The following is a 13,618-nucleotide window of genomic DNA, read 5'->3' on the forward strand; positions in this document are numbered from 1 at the left end:
CAAACCCAGACTTGATGTCTTGTGGTTTGTCTGATCACCACACAATGCAGAAATCCACCGGTCACACATGCAAATAAAAAGAAATCGAAATGATGCATGTATTTATGATTTGATTTGCCAAAACTTAGTTTAACGTGTGTTCAGTAGAACAAATGAGTCGAACCATCAGGCAAAGCAACTTAGTAAAAATAGACAAACGTCCTTTTTTCTGCTTACATTGTCTGAAGCTGCATTGATATTAGTGTGGATGAACCGATGCAGCTGGAGAGAAGGAGACGACGGAGAGCGAGGGGCTTAAAGAAGAAAAGCCTTTACGGCTCGTTCAATGTTTCATCCTTCCTTTGGAAATTCCTCAACTGCAAACGGGCAGAAAATGCTGACAGGTCTGAGTGGAGAGGAGCGGCACGCTGCCGCCGTTCATCAGGACCAAAGGTCATCTGGGATGGGTTGAACAGGCAGAAAGATGTTTAGCCAACATTCAGATTTCAGTGAAATGACAGTCGAGTTATAACAAACTGCACAACTCATTCAAACTGACTGCTGTGTAAACATTTAGACACTTTTAGACACAGTAATCAGTTCACTAAGGAGTATTAGAGATATTGATTTAAGGGCTTTTCTCTCTGGATTTCACTGGAGATTAAATTAATAATTTATTGTCTGGAAATATAAACATTTAAGGAAAATGTTTAAAGCAGAATGTCAGAGGATGCCATGCTTAAACTTTGACCTCACTGCTTCTGAAGTGTTTGTTTCCATAGTTTAGATTTTTTTTTGCCTCCATTTTACATGGAAAGTTAGCTTTCCATGTAAAATGGAAACGCAGCTGCAGAAGCCCTGCAGAGGATAGTGAGGGGAACTGAGGAGGTTTCAGGAGACACTGGAGGATCAGGGAACAGAACCAGCAAACCACAAACCGTTCTGCATAAAGCCGTTAAAACACTACTTCTGTTTTTATGTATTAAATAATGTTTTATGCTAATCTGTTAGTAATATGATGAGATGCAACGAGATATTGGTCGGAGGAATTAAAACGGTAATGATGACGGATCTTCTTTCATTCTGAGCAATGATTCCTGTAGTTATAAGAAACCAAAACTCAAATTGCTTTTCAATTCGGTTTTCAATTCAAAAACTCAAATTTAAGCAAACAATACATAAAGAATACAGAAAACATGGGCACTAACTGAAGAGAGGAAAACATAAGAAACGGTTTCTGAACCAAAAAACGAAATCAGGATGATGGGGAGAAGGAGCAGATATGGAAGTAAACTCGGCCCTTTATGTTTAAAAAAGGGAGGGTGGCTGAAAAATGCTCTCAAGAAGATGCAGAGGCTGCCTGCGAGTCCTCAACCTGCAGAGAGACGCAGGGAGAAATGTGCAGCTGCTGGAAGCACAATGAGAAAACGCTGAAAAGGGATTATAGGAAAAGAGAGGAGAAAATGAAAAGGAGGGTATGAGCTTACATGGATTAATGAATATTAATAATACAAAGAGGGGAAAAATGAATTCAAGACAAAGGAAAGTGAGGAATTCAAACCTTAAAGAAACTGGATGGCAAAAAGAGGGAATGAGGAAGTGAAAGAGGGATGAAATAAGAGAAAAGATGTAAAAAAGGACAAACAGAGTCAAAGGTGACTATAAAGAAATAGAAAAGGTTGGTGAGGAGAACACGTCGCTTTAACAGATTCCATCTGTGTGATAAGAAATTCAAAAGTAATGAGGAAAATCTGTTTTAGACGTGGAAAACCAAGAATAGATCCTGAGTCTAAATCAGTGTGATAACAAGAGAAAAGCCTGAAAGAAAGAGGGAGACGGGTGTGAAGAACAGCTGGAGGCCAAACTGAACAGAACTGAAGACGGTTGATGTGTTTTTTGTGTCAGGCTTTTTTAGAGCAGMTGTTGGATCCCAGCGGATTTCTGCTGAAGGCAGTTATTGCATAATAGATTTAATGTTTCTCCACGTCAGTGTCTTTGTGCTGGTGAGTCATTCGGGCATCGTCTCCGACAGACACGGTGTTTGGTGGAACATTTTAACCACGAAGGTAATTTCCGAGACTTCGGCAGGCGTCGGTTCAGCCCATTTAACCGGTGGGGTGAGAGGTGCAGACATCCATCCATCCATCCATCCATCCATTTTCTTCCGCTTATCCGGGGTCAAGTCGCGGGGGCAGCAGCTTCAGAAGGGAGGCCTAGACTTCCCTCTCCCCAGCCACTTCTTCCAGCTCCTCCAGGAACCCCAAGGCGTTCCCAGGCCAGCCGAGAGACGTAATCCCTCCAGCGTGTCCTGGGTCTTCCCCGAGGCCTCCTCCCGGTGGGACGTGCCCGGAACCGAGGCCTCCTCCTGGTGGGACCTGAACTCCTCACCAGGGAGGCGTCCAGGAGGCATCCTGACCAGATGCCCGAGCCTCAACTGGCTCCTCTCGACGTGGAGGAGCAGCGGCTCTACTCTGAGTCCCTCCCGGATGACCGAGCTTCTCTCTCTAAGGGAGAGCCCAGCCACCCTGCGGAGGAAACCCATTTCGGCCGCTTGTACCCGTGATCTCGTTCTTTCGGTCATGACCCAAAGCTCATGACCATAGATGAGGGTGGGAACGTAGATCGACCGGTAAATCGAGAGCTTMGCTTTTTGGCTCAGCTCTCTCTTCACCACRACGGACCGGTACAGCGCCCGCTTCACGGCAGACGCTGCCCCAATCCGCCTGTCGATCTCCCGCTCCCTTCTTCCCTCATTCGTGAACAAGATCCCCAGATACTTAAACTCCTCCACTTGAGGCAGGACGACCCCCCTGACCCGGAGAAGGCACTCTACCCTTTTCCGGCAGACATGAAATGTGTTTTTTTTGTTGTGCTGCTTCGTGGATCCAGGGTGAAACGTGAAGGAAGCGTTTTTGGGGACCATGATGACCCACACAACCACATTTACAAATATGCATCAGTTACTGAAGATGCATGAACGTTTTCTGGAAAATCTAGTCTTTAGTTGCATGAAACTTTTTTTCTTTCACCTCCTTTTCCCAGCAGGACTCTCTTAGAGGAACGCACATTGGGAGCGCCGCAGTTGGTACATTAACACACATCAGACAAATCGTACAGAAGAGAGACGGAACAGGAGTGTGGGTTGTTTGATAGAAAGTAATAGATAAATGCTCTTCAATGAATGTCCTATTCCTTYARCTTCTAATAAGAAAGAGGGATCTTTAGATAATATTCACCTTTGCACAATCTGTCTGATTCTTCTGCTTTGCTCTCCTCTCTTAAGCTCCGCCCACATGGAGACTGAAATGGTCATGGAGGAATGTTGATTTACTGTTTTCCTGCTGAGAGTCCCAGTGGGGATTTATTTTCAGATTTTAGACTGAAGTATTCGTGAAACTACCAAACAAGGTCACAGAAATGTTGGAAGAGAAACAGACCGACAGCATCCCAGTTTATCCGTCACAACCAGCAGCGGGTCTCACATCAGTCCTGTGTTTCCCAGCAGACTGTCCTCTAAAAGCAAATTCCTCACGTTTACATTGGTGACGTTAAAAATGAGCGATTTCAACCTGGTGTGAAGCACAAGCAGGTCGGCTTGTAGATGCAACTGAGCTTTACTGTTTGTTTTTTTTAAATCATTGTGGAAACATAAATGCGGGTCATGTTGATCCGGAAGAAAAAGCTGAAAGTCAGGAGAATCTGACAAACACACACGGCTCCAGGAAAAGTCCCGGTCAGGTTGATCCAGTTTGTGATGTCAGGACATGACGTCAGATGAGTGAGATGTTGATCTCACCTGATCTGGCTGATCTCTCGTGTGTGTGTGTGTTTGTGTGTGTGTGTGTGTGTGTGTGTGTGCGTGTGTGTGTGTGTGTGTGTGTGTGTGTGTGTGTCGTCTTTCCTCAGATACACAAAGATGAAAACAGCCACTAACATCTACATCTTTAACCTGGCCCTGGCCGACTCCCTGGCCCTGGCTACGCTGCCTTTCCAGGTAGGATTAAGATTATCAACCCTGAACCAAAGTTTATTGTAAACTTTGCATCTAAATATCAATATGCAAACTTTAAAATTCAGTAATATTTCAATGTTTAAAACCACCCTTAAAAAGTTTAAAACTGAATCAATTCATCTTTATTGGAAACTTCTAAATTGCAAAGAATATTTTGAAAATGTGATTTTTTTGTTGTTGTTGTTGTCATGAATAAAATCAAATCCATGACTCAGCATAATGCTCACCTCAGCATCCTGGCCTTTTCCACCTCATTTGCATCTGTTTGATTTTCTCCGCTTCTCTTTGTTTACATAAACTCCATGTTAATTTGGCTGAATTCTAAATAAAACTCGCCTCATTTACATAATTTGCTGCTTCAGCTGTCGGAAAGGTTTAGTCAGTCTGACTGAAAAACGGCCCATTAAGTTTCATCCACTTCATGCACCATGAGGTCGGCGCTGCTCTGATAAAATACTTCATTTTATTTAAGCACCAACTGAAATAAATGTTGCTCTCGACTAATTTCAGCTGAGGAAAATGTCGCCTTACTGGTTTTGAACCAGTCTGTCCATTCAGGCTGCTTGGCTTTAAATGCTGTTGTTAAATGTGCAGCTTGTGGTTTTAATAAGTCTGCTCTCTTTGAGTTCACTTCATGTTTAAATATGATGTAAATGCAAATTTATTTCTGAATCCCACAACAGGGATGTCCAAAGTGTGGCCTGCGGGCCATTTCTGTCCCTCTGCATGATTCTGTTTGCAGAGATTCACATTTCAAGAATGGATTCATTTCAGATTTTCACGGACAAATAAAGTCTTCTTAAACATTTATTCATTTAGGTACAAGACTTTTTTTTTTATTTTTTATTAGCAATGTTTGTTTTAATTGATTACACTCTGCGAAACCCAGCAGCCATCATCAAAGCTTTGTTGCCAAAAAAGAAAAGAATAAACCCCAAAACATTTAATACATGAATATTTTGGATCAACAATAATTTACTGATTCTTTTTTTATAAGAATTCGACTAATCTGCTTTATTAAAATATTGTCAAAGAGATAAAACGACAAATATCTTGAGGAATAAATATTTTCAGTTTTAATTAAAAAAATGTAACTTGACAATTTTGGCACTGATGGCAAAAAGTTTTGACACCACTGGTTCATTTTTACATATAATGTTCAGAGTTTTTCTAACTTACTTCTGAACGATTTGTCAAACTTCTTCTAATTTTACCAAAACGGTGCAAAGCAGCGACGACCTGTGATTCATTACAAACGTCGAATCAAATGTAAAAGATTATTTTATCTTTCTTGGTGCTTTTTTCATTCAAAAAGTGCATTTTTTTGTGCAGGGCACCGATGTTTTCCTGGGCTTCTGGCCTTTTGGAAACGCTCTCTGTAAGACCGTGGTGTCTTTCGACTACTACAACATGTTCATCAGCACCTTCACTCTGACGGTGATGAGTATGGACAGGTACGTGGCCGTCTGCCACCCCGTCAAGGCGCTGGACATGAGGACGCCCCACAAGGCCAAGGTAAGGCCGGCGGACTCCGCAGCCAGATGTTTACCCTTTCAAACACTTCGCACCTCGTTCCACGTCTGTGAAGTGACGGCACACATCAGGTCAGGTGTTAAGAGTTGACCGAGTTCGATGAATGAGGATGTGCTTATAAAGAAACCGACTTGCTGAAGTCAGGAACCCAGGAAATCTAATGCACTCAGAACTCAATAAAAACATTTTATCTTTAACTTAGAGATAGAGTGAGAAGCTCGGTCATCCGGGAGGGACTCAGAGTAGAGCCGCTGCTCCTCCACGTCGAGAGGAGCCAGTTGAGGCTCGGGCATCTGGTCAGGATGCCTCCTGGACGCCTCCCTGGTGAGGAGTTCAGGTCCCACCGGGAGGAGGGGAGACCCAGGACACGCTGGAGGGATTACGTCTCTCTGCTGGCCTGGGAACGCCTTGGGGTTCCTGGAGGAGCTGGAAGAAGTGGCTGGGGAGAGGGAAGTCTGGGCCTCCCTTCTGAAGCTGCTGCCCCCGCGACCCGACCCCGGATAAGCGGAAGAAAATGGATGGATGGATCTTTAACTTTGCAGAAACTCTGAAGCCAGAATTCACTGCCGTGTTGCTCTGTCTCTAGGTGGTGAATGTCTGCGTGTGGGTGCTGGCCTCAGCCGTTGGCGTCCCAGTGATGGTGATGGGAAACGTGGAGGTGGTGGGRGAGGACAACAGTAAGTACATGATTAACACCTGAATCCAGAATCMGGCTTCCTGCTCATCAGAGGTTTGTGACATGAAGGTTTTTAAGCCTCTGGCTGGTTGATCAAAGTTTAAAATCTGATCAAAATAAAGATGTATGTAATGTTGCTCTTCTTCCAACCGAGGATGCAGTGTGTGTGTGTGTGTGTGTGTGTGTGAGAACTCTGAAGGGTTAACAAATGGATAACGCTAAGATAAATCAAGCTTTATGATGGGAAATCGTGTAAGGTCGCATTGTTCACCAGCATTTCCTGAACATGCTTCATGTTTTCTCATTGTTTCCTTTGCAATGGAATAAATCTGGGAACGTTCCTGCAATTTTCCCCATTTTCATATTTCACACTTTAAGAAATTACATAAATTACTTTCTTACATCGAAAGAACTTTGGTTTCTGCTGTAATGCAGCAAAACTGAGGTTTCATGTTAACCCTACCGGGACGAAGCCCGCTGTGGAGCAGGCAAACACGTGATACATTTATAAGGCTTCGTAATAACACAGACGGCATACCGAGTGTTCATTTCACCTCTGGTGGACAGYACGGACTTCAAACTTTATAAAAGTGGTGTTTTTATATTGGTTTTGTGGTTATTTACTTGAAAATAAAGCCAGGAATATGATCGATCATTTCCGCCTTACTGTGTGGGGGTCTAACTGTACCACATTTCGACACAACCAATGAAAATGTGTTGACGGTCTGTTGCTAGGTAGAACGGAGACACATGGGGACAAACGAGAGGGCCGGGGGGATTTGGATACGGCAAGCGACTAGGGAGAATTGATGCTGTGGATTTTACTAAGAGTGTTTCGATAGGTTTTTTATACAGTAAGTATGTTATTTAGAGTTTGTGGTGTGTGTAGTTAGTAGTAGTTTTGCTAGCGATCGCTGCATGGCTTCGTAACGAGCTCTGACGCACTGAGAAGAGAAAGACTGCGCGCCGGAATGGCCATTTAGACCTGGGCCTACAAGGGTTAATGTGATCAGAATAACTGTAACGGCTGAACAAGACGACCTGAAGTGACAACCAGGCAGGGAATAAATGTAAAGATTTTATTCGGTTGTCCTTCTGGAGAGCTTAGCGTCAGTGAAGAAGAGGATGAGGTGGGATCACTGAGGGAAACTCTAATCCAGTGTGTGATGGAGAGTCCTCCATCCTCTTCTGCTGTTTGGTGTCACCGTGCCAGAGTCTAATTCAGGACAGTTGAGTTCCCAACAAGTCTACCACAGGTTGACAGGTTGGTCCAGGGGCAGGTGAGCGTCGCTGTGTGAAATCAGTCCAAAACGGACGGGTCCATGCAGAGTCCCAAACCTGGAAGTTGATGCACATGTGGGATCCAGAAGGGGAGAAAATCTGAAAGGTAAAAACAAACGGTAGCATTTTAAGGAATGCTGGATGTGTGGACTGTGGACGTCAGCAGCAGGAAGTGGTTTTAAAAGCAGGAAGTGGTGGAGGTTGGCAGGCGCAGGTGAGCTGGATGAGCTTGATTTGCTTGGAGAGCGTGAGCCAAATGAAAACTGTCCCACGGTCTTCACAACCATTCAAACGTTGGTGGATTGTATTGTTATGCTACTGCAGTTGGTAATCATCACCACTGTGGTGGTTTCTGCTCCTCCACCATCAGGTTCAGTCCTGCTGCTGCAGAGGAGGAGAAGAGCACAGCATCAAGATTTCAATCAGCTGCATTCAGGAAACGACTTTTCTTTGTGGATTTCTCCATGTGCGGTCAGAAGCAATCACTCACAAAATCACAAAATTCTGTTTTTAGATCTCCATTAAACTTTCACGCAGTCACACAAACCTGCAGTATTTTTTTACAAGCTGTGACTGTCTGAAAATCAAAATAAACATTCATGCTTTGCTGCCAAACTGATTCTAAATTCAGAAGATATTCATCATTTCAAGATTTTACCTAAAACAGATTTGAATTTGTGCATTTAGAATCCAAACCGGCTAAATTAGGCATCTTAACTCCAACCATGGACACCAGGAACGTCGCAGAGCTCGTCTTGTTTTGGTTTGGAGGCAGATTCTTTGCCTCTCCACAGAGACCGTCCGGGTCCGATCTGTGTTGGTGAGGTCTCAAGTCGGGTGTGCAGGTCGTGCTGACCAGCTGTCAGACTTGCAGGCAGCTTGAGTCCAAACGCTCCTGCAGAATCAGTCTGCCTTCGTCGGGTTTCACTCCATCCTGCTCCGTTTCACATGCGCCGCTCTTCAGACTGAGCTGCTTTGAATTTATTATGCCTGATCAAGATGCAAAGCGCTGCACAGATCCGTCCAATGTTTTATGTATGTGCTGCTGGAGAAGGTGGGCGTGGATGGGGCTCATTTGGCAGAGTGCTTGAGGAGGATGCGTCAGCTGAGTGATCTTGTGTTGTCACTTTTGCAGCTCTGAGTAGGTTCACCAGAAGTTCATCATTAAAACCGTCTTGGTGTGTGTCAGGGCTGCACAGTGGCGCAGTTGGTAGAGCTGTTGCCTTGCAACAAGAAGGTTCTGGGTTCGATTCCCAGCCCCGGTCTTTCTGCATGGAGTCTCCATGTTCTCCCTGTGCATGGTGGGTTTTCTCCAGGTACTCCGGTTTCCTCCCACAGTCCAAAAACATGACTGTCAGGTTAATTGGTCTCTCCAAATTGCCCCTAGGTGTGAGTGTGTGTGTGCATGGTTGTGTGTCTCTGTGTTGCCCTGCAACAGACTGGCGACCTGTCCAGGTGACCCCGCCTCTCACCCGGAATGTTAGCTGGAGAGGCACCAGCAACCTTCCTGACCCCACTGAGGGACAAGGGTGAAAGAAAATGGATGGATGGATGGTGTGTGTCAGGAAATGCAGGCCACGTCTGGAAACTTATTTTATTCCTTTTGCTGCTCTCCATACTTTGTAGAGCAGCTGATGCAAACTACAGCAGCTCTCATTCTAATCTGTGACGTGATTATTGATTACACATCGATGAATCCAGATGGAGTAATGTGGGATCCTCACATTGCTTCTCCATCCATGTTAGATGATTGTTTTTAATCAGAAGATCAATTTTTATGGTGAGAAATAATCTATAAATGGTTACGTCCACGTRAAATGTTATTTAATAATGTTATGTTAACTTTAGCTTCCATGTGGGGAGACGATCTGTGATTTTTGTCTGTTTTGTGTTTTTGTTGGTAAAAAAGAGCTAAAAATTCAGAAACAATATAATATAAATTATGTTCATATCAATAAATTATCATTTAAATGTTTTCTGAGTTTATTTGTATTTGTGGAAACCATTAAAAAGTTACACGTGTGAGACTCCTGAAGGGCTAAATTAATATTTTTTTTCTTTGAACAAACATGACAGACGAACAAAAAGGTTTTAATGTACAAAATAAATAAGCAGATAAGAGAATGAATAACAGCAATAAAATAAAATGCGTAGTTAGTGTTTCTCACCAAAATAAAARAACTACATGATGCAAAAACAATCAATCAGTTTTTTAAGTTTTTGGATCAAAACATTCAAGCAGATGAGACCCGGATGGTATCAGAACCCTGAACATGAAGTATTGAGTTTTATTTTTGATTGTTTGCTGGTTTGTTTCCCTGATAAGTCTTTGGAAAGYGATAAAGGCGTCCCGCATCAGCGTCCGACCAGCAGGCTGCTGAGTCGACCTCCAGCCTGCAGGCAGTCGGACGACGTCTCGCTCTTCTGTTTGGGTGGGAATCCAYGTTTTRACTCWGGCATTTCATGCCTTTCCACATGTTTAGCCATGAAGTAAAGTTTCTCTCCAGCRAAGGCTAAAGCTGCAGCCAGCAGCTGATTTTTAAACGCATCACCAGAAGTTCAGYGTTCGGATGAATTTGGTTTTAACTCMTGCTGAATGTTTCATAAAGACGTTAGCCTGCTGATCAGAAGCTGTGAGCGCGTGAAGCTCTTCTGTGCCACGCTGTGAACKATCAGAGGGTTTCATTTGCATCTCTCAGCTSGTTTCATCTCGGATGGAAAAGCAGTGACCTGATTTATGCTCTAATCACTGATGGTTGGATTTGATTATGACAAGAAGCTAATAGTGTTTTTCAYGGGTCTGAAGTCTTAATAAAGTCTGAATGAGGCTTTTTTTTYCTTTCAGAGATGTGAAAAGTCTCATGTAAATATGGAAATATGGGACAGAGTCATTAAATGAGCTTCACAACGGAGGAATAATAATAATAAAACTATTTATTGGTGGGACTTTCTGCTCAGTTTGAAAAATAATTAGTGCTTGAACTTGGTTGTTCATCTATAACCATCTTTCATTTACAATCCAGTCATTTTTACTCCAAGTCCAGCAGAATAAAAGCTGTGAACCTGATTTTTTATATTTATATATATATATATCAGTACAATATTCAATATGCATCCATCCATCCATTTTCTTGCACCCTTGTCCCATGGGGGGGTTCGGAGGGTTGCTGGTGCCTCTCCAGCTGGTGTTCTGAGCGAGGTCATCCTGGACAGGTCACCAGTCTGTCGCAGGGCAACCAGAGACACAACCATGCACACACACACACACACCTAGGGGCAATTTGGAGAGGCCAATTAACCTGACAGTCATGTTTTTGGACTGTGGGAGGAAACCGGAGTACCTGGAGAAAACCCACCATGCAGAGAGACCGGGGCTGGGAATCGAACCCAGAGCCTTCTTGCTGCAAGGCAACAGCTCTACCAACTGCGCCACTGTGCAGCCCCCCAATATGTATCCATTAAAGGAAATTTGTTCTAATTTCTAAAGGACCATCATTTAATTTCCATTCTAAGCTTTTAAAATGAACAAAAACATAAAACKTGGGATGTTGATATTTGTGGACAAGCCAAAAACCTCCTGAAGGAAACGTAAAACCTGAGGACGTTTCTTTAAATCCACCTTTTCTAATGCTAAACTTTAAAATATGCATTAAAAATGATGATGGAAACATGGTGAGTAACCAAAGTTAATGCTTCCAGCTTTTTGGTCTTTTCACTAATTTATTAAAAACAAAAGCTGCTTTTTTAGTTTCTGACTTTCTGGTCAGTTGAAAAATATCCACTACCAGGACCAATAAAGAGCTGAAGCACCTACAGTTTTTATTTTTTTAATGTTACTCTTCTTTTTCCTCAAATAAAATCATTTTAAGTATAATGAACTCCTGCGAACTGCGCCTAAACCATCCATCCATCCATTTTCTAACACCCTTGTCCCTCAGTGGGGTCGGGAGGGTTGCTGGTGCCCATCTCCAGCCAACGTTTCGGGCGAGAGGCAGGATCACCCTGGACAGGTCGCCAGTCTGTCACAGGGCAACACAGAGACACACAGGACACACAACCATGCACACACACACTCACACACACACACCTAGGGGCAATTTGGAGAGGCCAATTAACCTGACAGTCATGTTTTTGGACTGTGGGAGGAAACCGGAGTACCCGGAGAAAACCCACCATGCACAGGGAGAACATGCAAACTCCATGCAGAAAGACCGGGGCCGGGAATCGAACCCAGAACCTTCTTGCTGCAAAGCAACAGCTCTACCAACTGCGCCACTGTGCAGCCCGCGCCGAAACCACATTTTGGCAAATGAGGCGATTCATCATCGGGGGATTTGAGTTAAAAACTCAGGACTTTCCTGCTAGACGMCAGGCGGGGAAGTAATCCCTGAGCATTAATCAAGCAGCTCTCCCTGAACGTCCCTCCATCTTTCATTAGCACCAATCAGGCCGTGTGAGGGAAGAGGGCTGGAGGAAAGTCCCGCTCAACGCCGGGACGGAAATGAATCGGGGATCCACGAGGCGAATGGCCATTACTTGAGGCTTAAACAGTAAAATGAGCCTGAAAGGCCCTCAGTGATGTGGTGTGTGAGAGAATCCAGCGCATTAAGCTTTCGTTTGATTAGCTCTCAGCTGACTGCAGCCACTCAGGCTTCTCTGAGCGTCTTTTCACGTCTAAATAAAACCCAAAATGACGCCTTTGTTTACCGGCAGCTGTGCACAAAAGAAGTGTCAGCTTTTACACCAGAGCATCACAAAATCAGAAACCAAAACAGGAAGGCTGAAGTATGAAACGGCGGCCATGTTTGATCCGTTTCCATGACCTTTTCTCTGTCTGAATCATTTCAGTCTCCATCGAAATCCGAACCTTTGCTCCCAATTGGACTCTTTTCGCTTCTCGTCTTTCAGCTGAACAACTTAGTGAAGTTGTGAAGTCACCTGGGTCTTTCTCTCCACCTCCTGCTGTCTGCTGCAACGCATCGCCCCACTCGAGCACTGAGATATTTTAGTAGAGGTCACAAGTCTAGCAGTGGATCCGATTCGGCTTCACACTTAACAAGCAGGGAGTGTGTGTGTGTGTGTGTGTGTGTGTGTGTGTGTGTGTGTGTGCTCGGAAGCTGTGTGTTTGCCTTGTAGGGCTGTGTGTGAGTGCAGTGATGAGTATTTATGTGTTTGTGATCCGACTGTGCTGGCAGGCTTGGAAACCGTCGCAAACTTGCTCTTTCAGCTCGCAGATGGCGACGTTCCTCCTAAAGAGGCCCGAGCGTTCAAAGGATTCAGCTCAGTTTCCATGGCAACGGGCCGCCGGAGCCTTTCGAATGACCTTAAATGGGCAATATGTGAGATTAATCCAAAGACAAAGATGAGGCCTGAGATATGTCAACAGTAGACGTGTAAACAGGGCTGTTAATCAGCCGAAGAGCTTTAAACAGAGCTGCTGCTGCTGCGCCTGCATGAATCCACGAGCTGGCACAGGACAAATAATCCACTTTCATTATTCTTCTTACGCTATCTTACAAACTTTCACGCACACGGGACATGTGTTCGGAGCTTTACAACTCTTAAAGTGACGGCGTTCCGTTATTCACGTTTTGATGTGCTTTAGTTAGGCAGGCTGACGTTAAAGGTTCGTTCACGGCGTGAGGAGCAGGAGACGATGCGGCTGACGATGCACATGAGGGAAAACACAAACTGACGTTCACAAATGCAGGAAACAGTTAAGCGGCCATGTTGATGGAGCAGCTTTGAGTTCATGCTGGCGGGATTTACGGCACATTTCCTCAATCCTGCGAGTCCAGTGGTCAGTGGAGGAACCGTTGTGATCATGTTTGGATCAGATCTCAGCTTGAAAGACGGTTTGGGCTCAGATGTTTCTTTTTTCAATTTGCTCTCAAGCACAAGAAAACATAACCTGAACTTTTCTCCTGACTGGAAAACATTAAGACTTCCTCCTCCTGCTTCTTTTTGTACATTTTTCTTGGCCAGAATTGAGTAAAAAGGCTTTTGTAAACTTTACTCTCTTGTCCTGAAACTTAACACAGAAAACTTTGAAACTGACTGTTTTTACCTCCAAACTCAAAGATCCTAAAGCTCTGCTAGCATGCTCTGCTAGCATGCTCTGCTAGCTCGGCTAGCAT

At 44.1% G+C, this 13,618-nt stretch overlaps 1 protein-coding gene across 1 annotated transcript in view; it reads left to right on the top strand.

The window, feature by feature from the left end:
- LOC103460628 (delta-type opioid receptor) overlaps nt 1–13,618 on the top strand; it is an 86,835-nt gene that overhangs the window by 52,754 nt on the left and 20,463 nt on the right. Inside the window, exons 3-5 of the mRNA XM_008402882.2 lie at nt 3,886–3,973; nt 5,324–5,506; nt 6,111–6,201. Coding sequence (XP_008401104.1) covers nt 3,886–3,973; nt 5,324–5,506; nt 6,111–6,201 — 362 coding nt within the window. The remainder of the gene's footprint in view (nt 1–3,885; nt 3,974–5,323; nt 5,507–6,110; nt 6,202–13,618) is intronic.

Source organism: Poecilia reticulata, unplaced genomic scaffold, assembly GCF_000633615.1.
Source record: "Poecilia reticulata strain Guanapo unplaced genomic scaffold, Guppy_female_1.0+MT scaffold_266, whole genome shotgun sequence".
In the NCBI taxonomy this organism is placed as follows: domain Eukaryota; kingdom Metazoa; phylum Chordata; class Actinopteri; order Cyprinodontiformes; family Poeciliidae; genus Poecilia; species Poecilia reticulata.